Genomic DNA, 12,890 nt, shown 5'->3' on the forward strand with positions numbered 1-12,890 from the left:
GTGAATATTCACATAAGGAACTAACCAAATAACACACTCATCACATGCAATTATCTAGGGCTAATAATCTGGATCAACTTGGAAACTTCAACCCTGCAGTGAATGAACTGAGAAATAAAGCTCGCAGGGCCTTCTATGCCATAAAACGGCAATGTCCTATAGAGATCCCTGTCAGAATTTGGTTAAAAATGTTAGAATCAGTGATTGAGCCGATTGCCCTGTATGGCAGTGAAATGTGGGGTCCACTGACAAATCCAAATCAAGAATTCACCAAATGGGAAAAACATCCAATTGAGACCCTGCATGCAGTATTCTATAAAAATATTCAACAAGTACATCAGCACATAACAAATAATGCATGCAGGGCAGAATTAAGCAAATATCCACTAATTATAAAAATACGAAAAAGGGCAATCAAATTCTGGAAACATCTAAAACTCAGTGACCTCCACTTATAAAGCCCTGCAATACCAAGAGCTGAACAAAGAAACCAATCCCCTCTCTCAGCTGGTCTGGAGCTTCACCAACATCTATCTAACCCTCATCACACTGGAGACCTGGACCAGAACAATACTGCTAAACTAATTAGATACAGCCAAATTACAACACAAATAAAACAAAACGATATCACTTATTGGGAAACTCAAACACAACAACAGAGCAAAATGCAATGCTGTCTGGCCCTAAAAAGAGATTACACCATGGCAGACTATCTGTACACAGTGACAGACAAAAAACTGAGAGCCACCTTGAGAAGATACAGACTCAGTGAACACAACATCACTATAGAAACGGGCAGACACAGGAAGAAAGGTTGTGTCCACACTGTGATGAAAACAAAATCGAGACAAAGCTGCAACAGAAAGCACAAAATACACAACCATCCGGGGAAAATCTTTCAACAAAATCAACCAAATTCACAGCACATTTGATCTTTTAACAAACACTGAAAAACTGCCCTTCTTCTTAGGAGAACACAAGAAATGCTGTGTGATAGCAGCACAATATGTGTCTGTCTGCCACAGAATGAGAGACAGTGAGTGAACTGACCCGAGTCTGTCTCCATCATATTTTACTGTAGCTCTTCCTTATAGTTTTCTAATAATATTATTTTTTTTATTAAATTTATTTTTATTATTTAACATTATCTTTTGTACCATATTTTGTCAAGTATACATTGCAGATTTAGTCTTTTTTTTTTTTCTTATAATATGTACATTGTTTTGCATTGTTTTATTTGTATGCACATCAGCTGTAAATGCTTTGGCAATATGAATGTACAGTACAAATATTTGTCATGCCAATAAAGCAGAGAGAGAGAGAGAGAGAGAGAGAGAGAGAGAGAGAGAGAGAGGTGACCTCAGTGATCAGAGCAGCTGCTGATAGTGTGTATGTGTGTGTGTGTGTAGTGTTTGTGTGTTTGTGTGTGTATGTGTCTGTGTAGATGTGTGTCTGTTCGTAGTGTGTGTGTGTGTGTGTGTCTGTGTGTAGTGTGTGTGTGTGTCTGTGTGTGTTTGTGTAGTGTGTGTTTAGTGTGTGTGTGTCTGTGTGTGTAGTGTGTGTCTGTGTAGTGTGTGTGTAGTGTGTGTCAGTGTGTGTGTCTTTGTGTGTGTGTCTGTGTGCATGTCTGTGTGTAGTGGCGTGTGTGTGTGTCTGTGTGTGTCAGTGTGTGTGTCTGTGTATGTAGTGTGTGTCTGTGTGTGTGTCAGTGTGTTTGTGTGTGTGTAGTGTCGTGTGTGTGTCTGTGTGTGTCAGTGTGTGTGTGTGTGTGTGTAGTGTCGTGTGTGTGTGTCTGTGTGCATGTCTGTGTGTAGTGTTGTGTGTGTGTCTGTGTGTGTGTGTGTGTGTAGTGTCGTGTGTGTGTGTCTGTGTGTGTGTGTCAGTGTGTGTGTGTAGGATCGTGTGAGTGTGTCTGTGTGTTTGTAGTGTTGTGTGTGTGTCAGTGTGTGTGTGTCTGTGTGTTTGTAGTGTTGTGTGTGTGTGTCAGTGTGTGTCTGTGTGTGTGTAGTGTTGTGTGTCTGTGTGTCTGTGAGTGTGTCTGTGTGTGTCTGTGTAGTGTGTGTGTTGAGTGTGTGTCTGTGTGTAGTGTGTGTGTGTGTAGTGTGTGTGTGTGTGTGTGTGTGTGTTGAATGTGTCTGTGTGTAGTGTGTGTGTCTGTGTGTGTGTGTAGTGTTGTGTGTGTGTGTGTCAGTGTGTGTGTGTGTGTGTAGTATCGTGTGTGTGTATGTGTGTGTGTGTGTGTGTGTGTGTGTGCACGTTTTAAATTTTAAATGATTGTGATGTCATATGCAAACACAGAATCTGACAGGAAGAACTTTTCTCATTGCTGTCATTGAGAACACACACACACACACACATACAGACACACAGGCACACACACAGGCAGACACACATACACACACACATCACTGTTACTGTATAGAGACGCAGTAGAAACTCAAGTTATATAATGCCTATTTTCTGTTAATATACTGTAGGTTGCCATATGTGTGCGTTCGTAACATCCAGGTTTTCATGTTAGGGTTAACCCATGTTCAATGTTTGACAATCACACAAATTGTATGTGTGTATTTGTTGTGTGATATTGAGCTGGTTTTGATCAGCAACACTGTATGTGTGAGTGTATTTGTGTGTGTGTGAATGAATGTAAACGTAAGTGTGTGTGCTAGTACATGCATGAGTGACTGGTCATGTGTGTGTGTTTGTGTTAAATAGGTCATGGCAGTCTGAAAATTCAGGGTTCGAGATCTACAGACATACATGTAATCGGTCGATCTAGATTTAATGAGTCCTAACAGTTTTGATATATTCTACAGTATCTGATGTCTTACACATTTATATTATAAATAGGTCATTTACTATAAATCTGTATAATTTGATGTGGCTATTTTTGTTAATTAGTGAAATGACTGTTATCTGTTAGGACAGTCTGTGGAGTTTACGATGGCTGGTTCCCGTGGTAAAAGGATGCTGCATTGTGGGACTGTTAAAGGCAGATGTCTAAAAATACAAATAGAGCTGAATTATTGATTGCTGTTTATGATTCGGTCTGTGTTGAGAAAGTTTTATGTGAAAACTTTAAACAAAAAGCCAGTCACAATTGATGCCTTTCAGAAGAGATTTTTACCTGCTGCCCGAATCACAGCACTGAAACAGATGTGATTTTATTGTGTACAGTGATTTCAAAGCAAACAAACCCTTCAAATGCTGCTAGTCTTCTAAGGGAACAAGAGAGAGTTTTACAGAATACAGAATAGGAGAGAAACTTCAGATGTGGTCTCTATTGTGTGTGTGTGTGTGTGTGTGTGTGTGTGTGTGTGTGTGTGTGTGTGTGTTTAATTCAGCTTGATTCTCACTAAACAGGTTCCAGTATCTGTATGATTGTATGAATTTGTTCTTTTGCAGTTTGTTGCATGTTTACAGTTATCTACATGACATGTTATTTTCACTGTATTAGTGAGAAGATCCCATAGACACTGTGATTTTTATAGGTTTAATGTTTAATGAATATTTACTATACCCTTTAACTCACACTAATTAGATTTAATGCAAAATATAGCTATTATATTATATTACAGATATTATATGATAATTATTATATTATTACAGATATTATATTATTATGTAAATGACATAAAGACAGCGTCAAATTGTGAAAATAGGAAACTTTTTCCTATAACTAAAAGAAACAAACATGAACATTATGATTTACAGTTCTCTGAGCTGTAATATAATCCGGGGTTATTTCATGTTTCATGGATATGTTTTTAATTGGGAAATGAGAATAAATGTCTCTTCATCATCAGTGTGACATTAAACACGCGTCATTTCACCTGCTCGAGCTGATAAACAACAGAAAGTCAAAGGGGCGCGAGGAGGAACAGATCCGCTTCACGTCACTGTAGACTCTCCATCAGCGTAAAATATACTCAAGTTATTATGTTGTTTCAAATAATAATTCTTTCTTGGCTTACTTACTTTTATTCGACGGAATATTTATACCAGCAGCACACATTATGATGAACGCTCCTCCCCTGCTGTGTGAGATGGTACACACCCGCGCTGCAGGTTTCGCGGCATCGCTTCCTTTTATCTCGTGTTTAAATCGGAAGTGGATGACGCGAGAGCACTGAAACAATGTCACAAAGTGACTGAATGATACAATTAAACATGAATCCGCGCTCTGAGACTGTAGCAGCGGAATAAACCGACTGCAGGCGGGAGTTGACATCAGTCACCGGTGAATCCGCGCGTCGCGTGACAGAAGACGCTTTTCCGCAGGTCGAGCTGTGAAACACGAAACAGACTGAAGCGCGCGAGCAGGACGCGAATCTCCATCGACAGACGCAACATTCGTGCTCGTTTTTATTTCGGCTGTATCGGAATGTCTGCTGGGATTCAGAGGATGAAATATTGAACACGCAGCGCTGCATCACCTCGACAAACCGCGTGGATCAGGATTCATCTTTTGCATATCTGATGCACACATGGATGTTCATTTATGAAAACACCCCCACAGGTCTTCAGATACGACGATCAAGCTGTATTTAAGTTTATTTTAGCTATGAACTATTCTATTTGAATATATTTATTTTGCTAGCATATTTTGGAATATTTTAAATGTAAATCTTCCTATTTTAAATGAGCTTGATCTTAAATTATCCACAAGGATTAAGCTACATTTATTTTTTTATATATGCACTCTGTTATTTTTTAGTTTGCTTGCATATTTAACAAATATATTTTTTAAAAACATCTTTGATTAGATTAGGATTATTATGAGTTTTAATAAAAATCCATTTTTATTTATTTATTTATTTTTTTATTTATTTTTATTTTTTTGCTTAATATGGACAGCGGTTTGTTTTCGTTGTTGCTCAGAATTTAGTCAGTAAGGAGTTAATGGTGATTTAAATGTGTTTTTTTTTTTTTTTTTTTTTGTATCCCAGCTTAAAAACAGAGTCAACTTTATGTAATCCAGTAGTTACCAAAAAGTGTAAACACGCTGATTTTTTTGGGAAACCTTTTTGAAAACAGTCAGTTATGTTGTAATTATATTTGTTGACACTAGTGGTGCAGAAATAACTCATTGCAGTTTTCTCTTGAAGCTGTTTAAAAAATGAAGGAAGTGTGTCGCATCTGTGCACGTGAGCTGTGCGGTAACCAGCGGCGATGGATATTTCACCCGGCCAGCAAACTAAACCTGCAGGTGCTGCTGTCTCATGCGCTCCGCTGCGACTTACAGCGGGACGGCCGCTGCGAATTTGTCTGCAGCAAGTGCGTGTTTATGCTGGACCGGATGTACCGCTTCGACACGGTGATCGCGCGCGTGGAGGCGCTGTCCATCGAGCGTCTGCACAGACTCCTGCAGGAGAAAGAGCGGCTGCGACAGTGCATCAGCGCACTTTATCGCAAAAACAATCCCCATGCGATGTCAGAGACAAGTGCGTCCTGCACGGTGGACTCGTCTGGCCTGCGTGATGCTCAGTATTGCGCACAACTGCAGGACGATCTGATGTACTGCATGTACGAGTCGTGGGCAGAGGACGAGGATCAGACGCTGGAGTTTCCCCACAATCCTCAGTGTCACGCATCAGAGGCATCCTCGTCGTCTTGGTTCCACTCGCGCAGATGTCGAGGCTGCAGCACATTACGTGTTCTTGACTCCGACTATGAGGCTGTTTGTAAGGTGCCCAGGAAGGTCGTGAGAAGCATTTCCTGCGGCCCGTCCACACGTTATTCGGCGAGCGGTGCAGGGAGCGTGTGCGGGGAGGAGCAGACCACCACCTCAGCCACACTGGTGCCAGAGAGATGGCGAACGGTGTCAAGGTCGTCTGATGGAAATCGGACACTCCGAGACCACGAGAACTCAAGCGCCTCTGTGGAATCTCTGGAGAAAACCCTCGACGTGTCGCCCAGCAAACTTCTCAAGAACGATGAAGTGGACGGCAGCAGCTTGGACTCTGAGGAGCATCTCGGAGCTTCATCAAAACTGTCGCTGGCTCTGTCACTGCTGCAGAACTGTGTGTACAAGCCCGTTCAGAGTCGTCGAGGCAGTAAACTCCCTGTTCTCATAAAGTGTGGCTTTTCCAATGGAGGCAGTAAGTCGGACAGTCCAGAGCAGGTCCTGTTTGATGGGGTGAACTGTACGCTCATAGAGCCAGAACCTCCTGGAGTTCAGCTGGATCTGGCACTGGAACTGACCCAACTTGAGGAGCTGTGGAGTGACGTTCATGAGGAGTATCTGCCCTTCTGTTTGAGGAAGGTTTCAAAGGTGAAGCATTAAAAACAGGGACCATAAGATATATCTTCCTTAACGGATTAGTAACCTTAACCCTAACCGCATTTACAGGGTTGTTTCAAATCTGTATGACTTTCTTCTGTGTAACACAAAAGGAGATGTTAGACAGAATGTTAAATTTATATTTATGCATTTGGCAGATGCTTTTATCCAAAGCAACTTACACTTATTACAGGGACAATCCCCCCAGAGCAACATGGAGTTAAGTGCCTTGCTCAAGAACGGTGGTGGTTGTGGGGACCGAACCAGCAACCTTCTACTTACCAGTTCTGTGCTTTAGACCACTACACCAGCACCACTCCTTAATGTAGTGGCTGACGGTCTCAGTCACCATTCACTTTTATTGTTTAGAGCGAAAAGGTGCAGTGAAAAGTGAATGGTGATGAGATCAATATTCTTCCTGACATCTCCTTTTGTGTTCCATTGAAGGAGGTCAAACAGGTTTGGAACAGCATCAGGGTGAGTAAATGATGATGAATTTGTCATTTTCTATGCTTTCAGAGACCACTGTGGTCTGTTTTTGCTCTTATTCACTGAATAAATAACTTTTTGAATCATCAACAGCCTGCTGAGGCCCAAAACAAGATTGTGAAATCAGTGCTGCTTGTATTTGCTGATGAAGAGGCTGTGACGGTCTAGGAAAAGTTTTAACACCTCGTCTGCATTCAACCAGTTTTGGAGCCATAAACATGTCCAGTGAAGATGTGTGTGTGTGTGATTAGTGTTGTGATTCTAGTGTCATTGAGTTGTCGTGTGTGTGTGTTGGCATCGATACAGCATCAGTCACTGTGATCACACACGCCTGTTAATGTCTCATGACCGAGAGTGTGGCACACTTTTCTCATGTTTGTGATTAAATATTGAGTTTTACTGTCAGAAATGTCAGAGCTAATGTAGCTTAAAGGGACAGTTTACCCACAAATGAACATTCTGTCATCATTTACTCACCCTCGTGTTGTTCCAAACCTATATTTCTAGTGGAACATAAAAGGAGAAATTTTTGAAGTATCTTCACACAGGTCTTTTTCAGCTCTTCTCTATCCGGATGGCTGTAGTATTAAGGCGATTTACACGGGACGCGGTCACCATGCGTTCCCTATACATTTGAGAGAGAGGCGGCAGGTGGCAAAACGGAGGCGGCAGTTGAAGTGGCGCCACTTTCCAAGCTCGTTTACGAGAATCCTGCCGCTTTGTTGTGCATGACTGTTTGTGCTGCACACTACGCAAAATAAAATATTTGACCAATCAGAGCTGAGTTTATTCACAACCAATCAAACAATATTTAGCTTTTGCGAAGTCAAAAACAATTTCCTGACATAGCGTTTCTTTAAATGTTTGTAGACATAAAGAGGAAAACAGCCAAAACATTCCAAAACATGGAAAGCTGTCGTTATACCAGGTGAAAATAGAAACATGAATAGCTTATGTTTAGAAGATAGACGACTGTGCGATGTATACAAACGGTCCATGGACCGCATACTTTAATTTTCTCTTCTGAAACATCAACTTTAGATAAACAGAATATATAATTGCCCAAGTGGGTTATTGGCAGAGTGTTTTGTGAATTTTGAATGTTCATTTATAGCCCTCCTATTTTAATTATTGATGTGATATTATTTATTCTATACTAGTTTGCCAATAAAAATATTTTATAATTTTACATTAATATAAAGTAGCTTATTACAGTATTAATAGTTATAAAGCATTTTATGAAAAAATAAGTGGCATTTTATTTAAATGCAATCACTTACATGAAAACTAATACAATATTTACAGTAATCGCCTCATAGAAACGCAGTATCTGAACTGAAGCATTATTGCACTTCTACTGGCGCATGTCGCACTGCTTGAAAATGCCTGTATAAACGAGAAGCAGCAAGATCGCAAGCAAAGCCTGCTGCCCACCGCGTCACCTATAAAACCGCCTTTAGATTTTCAGAAGAATATAGCACACAGGTTTTATGGGTTACTTTTATGGTGCTTTTAGGTGAGTTTGGAGCTTGACAGACATTGGTCACTTCGAACTGTTGTATGGAAAAGAGCTGCATAAAGATTCTTCAAAATTCTCCTTTAGTGTTCCACAGAAGAAAGTCATACAGAAACAACATCAGGGTTTAGCACATGCTGTTTTACTTTAAATTGGAGGTAAATATGAATCAATACAAGCTTCTTCATTCATTTTAAACCCTTAAAACTGTGGCTGCTCAATATCTTCAGAGAGAGGAAGTGAATGAAGCCGCTGTTACAGTCGTACCATCATCAGTTCAATGAGGCTTTTTGTGTCTCGCTGTGATTCTCGCTGAATTCTCCCCGTTTTACCCAAAGCTGAAGATGACACTCAGTTAAATAGGTTAACATGGAAAACATGGTGGCACCACCATTGGCCTAGATATCTCTTGAAGCCCTGAAGGCAGAACACACACACACACACACACACACACACACACGTCTGACCTCTATTCATTACTGTTAAAGGACTTCAGATGCTGCAGAATGATTGTGAAGACAGATGCAGTCATGTGACACAGTACAGCATCATGTCAAACCAGATTCAGGCCATTTACTGAACGATTTCAAAAACAAGGACACTCGAATGAAATTAATTTATGTTCATGTTGAGTGATATGGGTTTACATTAGGGATGTGCACAAGTAGCTGAATACTCGAGTATTCGTCCTGCAATAAAAATACTATTTGAATTTCACAAAGTTTTGCTTTGCTGGCCATATATACAGTGAGATGTATGTTAAATCCTGAACACACAAACTAAAACTGTCAGTTATAACAGAATGCACTGGGTGGCGCTGTTGAGTGTGGACACAAGTTGATCACATCTGATGAGCAGACCGTCCTGTCAGTACATTTAGATGGACACCAAAAAGCGGGTTATTGTGAGAATGTGGCTTACTGGGTCCCTGTTAAATATATTGTATAAGTGGTGTACTCTTTACTCCCGTATACGTGCTGCTCGTCAGAAAGCAGCATCCCCGTAGCAACGTAATCCCAGCGAAGCGTCTGTAAACAACAAATATGGCATCCAAGAAAGACTTTGCTATTTTACTTTCCGTTGTTTAGCTTTATTTATAGATATTCCACATTTGTTGTTGTGTTTGTTTTCTTAACTCTCTGTTGCGCTGCAATAGTGGGGTTTCCCCGCACGTAAATCTCCGGTATTCCCCCAATGTACGAGCACATATACGCGGAGGTAAAAGACATTCGATCAATTAAACTGGTGTGTATAAATGAGTATAGTTTACTGAGCATGTGGATATGCTTGTTTTTCTCAACAAAATCATGAGATACAATATAAACACTCGGCATATAGTAGTTATGTTTATATTCGCCCTGTACATGAATTGCATCAGTTTACTTTATTAGCGGTTTCTTTTTCTTCACTTTGCATGAGTTTAAATGCTTTCATTATATACTTTTTTGTTTTCACACATTGATTGTTTAAATATTTTCAACAACAACAAAAAACACAGGACATGATATAAGCTTGTTTTGGATATATTTAGAAACGTGTTTTTTTTTTTAAGGTCATGCAACCTTAATGATTAAAAAAAAAAAAGATTTCACAGCGTCTCTTTCTCATAGAATATAAGCGTATTAGTTTTTTATGACCTTAAATATTTGAATACCAAATTATGCAGCAGCACAAGAAAACGGCATTTACGTGAGATTTGTAATCATCGGGTTATTCTCTGCTATTAATGTCAAAACTTAAACAGTCATGTGCACAACACTTGCAATGGGTTAGGGTAAGTCTACCTGTGTCGATTGTTTTTTGCTTACAGTAAACCGTTTTTGACCTAACTCTGATAAAAGGAAAACCGTTTAAGACATTTACATGATCTTATTAATCTGTGCTTCACAACATTTATGTAAACATGCTCAGACTGTGTCTGTGTCGGCCGATATTAACATTTTTAATTTATCGGTATCGGTCTGAATCAGCTGATATTTGAAGCAGAGAATATCAGAAATGTTTTTTAGTAAACTCTTTCTATGCCGGTTCTTTCACGTCTTTTCAGTCGTTCAATGAAATGTTTCATGTCTGATTGATTGTACTTAAGCATGAATAATTCTAGATATACACTTCCTGTTTTAAAACAGATTAAAGAATATAGCTGTGTAACTTTATTGGCTATCAGTATTGTCCAGAGATTTCTATATTTGTGTATCCTAATGTTTATCATCACGTGTGTAACAGCTCAAATGAATGAATAAACGTGTGTCGCTTGATCTTTCCCATCAGGCCGCTGCTGATACTGACTGTCTCTGTGGTCTGAAATACATACTACCATACTTGTATACTCTGAATACTGTGCACTGTAATGTCCTCTTGGCAAAATGTGCAGAATACAACACATCAGACTGCAGCACAATACTGAACCCACAATGCACTTCGCTCGAACGTCAATGCTAGTGTGTTGAATGAAGCGGCAGTAAAATTATTCTTTTTTTTTTTTTTTTACCAATTATTTGATCAGATTGACAGAATTGAAGTTTATTATTTTATAAAAAAATGTATGCAAAATTCAATTAAAAAGGAAAAATAACATTATTTATTGAGATGACTGGACAGCGCTCAATGAGTTAGATATTCATTATATTGAGGTCATGTGACAATAATGAAGCATACTGCTGATTGAAACGTTTATTGTTGTATGTATACAGTAGGGTTAGTGGGCTTGTATGTGATTGTGTTCAGATGAACAGATGTTTGTGTTGGACAGGAGCGGTCGAGTCATTATTCCTGCCATAAAAACTCACAATTGTAAAGAAATCTTGCAGACCATAAGAAAACACTGATGTCATACACACAGATACACCTGCACAAAGATCAGACGACGCCTTTATACTGCATGTGTGTGTGTGTGTGTGTGTGTGTTTCAGAGTCTGGTGGAGGAGCAGCAGTCGCAGATGCAGCAGTATGAATGCGCAGCCGCTCAGTGCGTCAGTGAACTGCAGAAAGCGCAGCTGCAGGTGCAGACGCTGCAGAACAAGATTCATAAGAGTGAAGCCAGCAACCAGGTACAAGGACATTTCTATGATTTACCAGCAAAATATCTGTCGCCAGTTTGTTTCAAGTGTGTGATGTCCCTCAGTTTGTGAAAACCAAGAAGAAAAAGTGTGTACTGTTAAACACTTACAGTGTATGTCTCTGGAGTAAACGTATCAAAGATGACAAACAGAGCTTGTATTTTTGTTAAATCACTTGCATGAATTGAGAAAAATGTTATTTGAGCTGTAAAATTTATTTGGTTTATTTAGAACTATTGTTCTGGAAAACCTGGAAATATCAGGGAATTTTAAAAAGGTGTTTTCCAGGCCTGGGAAAATAAATCAAATCTGTACAGTCATGGAATGAATATTCAGTTTTTCGGAATCATTCTTTTGAGTCACAGTTAGTTGAAGTAGTTCAATAAACAAATCAGTGATAATGATTCGGTCTGAATAATAAAGATGTTTAGAAATCTGTATCTGGTTATTACAAACGCCTGGAAAGGTCTTGGAAAAATCCTGGAAATGCATTGATCAAAAATAGTGGGAACCCTGTTTCTCTTTTGTTTTTACAAACTGAGTTGAAATAATTTCTGGTGGTAATGGACCTCATGATACAGATGCTGTTGATTAAAACTGGACTAGTATTGAAGCCGGAACATTCTTTTAAAGCTGAAGTGTGTCATTTATTCAATGTTAAAATAGTTCCTCCCATCCCAGTTTAATGAGTCAACTATCAGTAACTAACTGTCTAACTGTCCAACCAATGGAAGACGGGGGAGTGTTTGAGAAGACTGTGTGAAACAGTGATTATTATTTCAGTTCTGTTTGAAATTACACAGTTTAACAACTTCCACTACAATTAAAACTGAAGGAAGTATGTGACGACTCGTGAGCTGTGTGTCAGCGATGAAGGATCTTTCATCTAGTAACCAAACTGAACCTGTCTCATGCACTTTTCCCAAATGAACTTAACTTGATCTCAAACTACTAAATCCGAAGCAAGTATTAAACATGTCATTGTCTTTAAGCTCAATGTGTGTGTGTGTTTGTTGTTCAGGAGCTGCAGGTGAAGGTGTGTGAGATGGAAACGGAGCTTCGGTCCATCAGACAAGCTGCTCAGAACCAAGAAAGAACCATCCAGAACCTCACAGATGACCTCAACACTAAACACACTGAGGTGCTCTAACACACACACACACACACACACACACACACACACACACACACACGTGTAGTTAAACACACACACACACACACACACACACATGTTGGTGCAGCTATCATTATGAGGACTCTCCATAGACATAATGATTTTTATACAGTATGATCTATAGATTCTATCCCCTAACCCTACCCCTACCCCTAAACACACACACACACACACACACACACGTGTAGTCAAACACACGTGTAGTCAAACACACACAAACACACACATGTGTAGTCAAACACACACACACACACACGTGTAGTCAAACACACACACACACACACACACACGTGTACTCAAACAAACACACACACACACACACACACGTGTAGTCAAACACACACACGTGTAGTCAAACACACACATGTG

General features: G+C 39.6%; 1 protein-coding gene across 6 annotated transcripts in view; it reads left to right on the plus strand.

Moving 5' to 3' along the window:
• Window positions 1–12,890, plus strand: part of LOC127441319 (myomegalin-like) — a 133,123-nt gene that overhangs the window by 38,403 nt on the left and 81,830 nt on the right. For 3 of the 6 annotated variants that reach the window (XM_051698574.1, XM_051698578.1, XM_051698576.1), the window contains exons 1-3: window positions 4,751–6,274; window positions 11,201–11,338; window positions 12,369–12,488. In XM_051698574.1, coding sequence (XP_051554534.1) covers window positions 5,120–6,274; window positions 11,201–11,338; window positions 12,369–12,488 — 1,413 coding nt within the window. In that variant the 5' untranslated portion in view covers window positions 4,751–5,119. Of the gene's footprint in view, window positions 1–4,093; window positions 4,520–4,748; window positions 6,275–11,200; window positions 11,339–12,368; window positions 12,489–12,890 lie in introns of those variants that run through there. The other 3 variants (XM_051698575.1, XM_051698577.1, XM_051698579.1) reach the window with 3 other exon arrangements.

The sequence above is a fragment of the Myxocyprinus asiaticus genome, chromosome 5, assembly GCF_019703515.2.
Source record: "Myxocyprinus asiaticus isolate MX2 ecotype Aquarium Trade chromosome 5, UBuf_Myxa_2, whole genome shotgun sequence".
NCBI lineage: Eukaryota > Metazoa > Chordata > Actinopteri > Cypriniformes > Catostomidae > Myxocyprinus > Myxocyprinus asiaticus.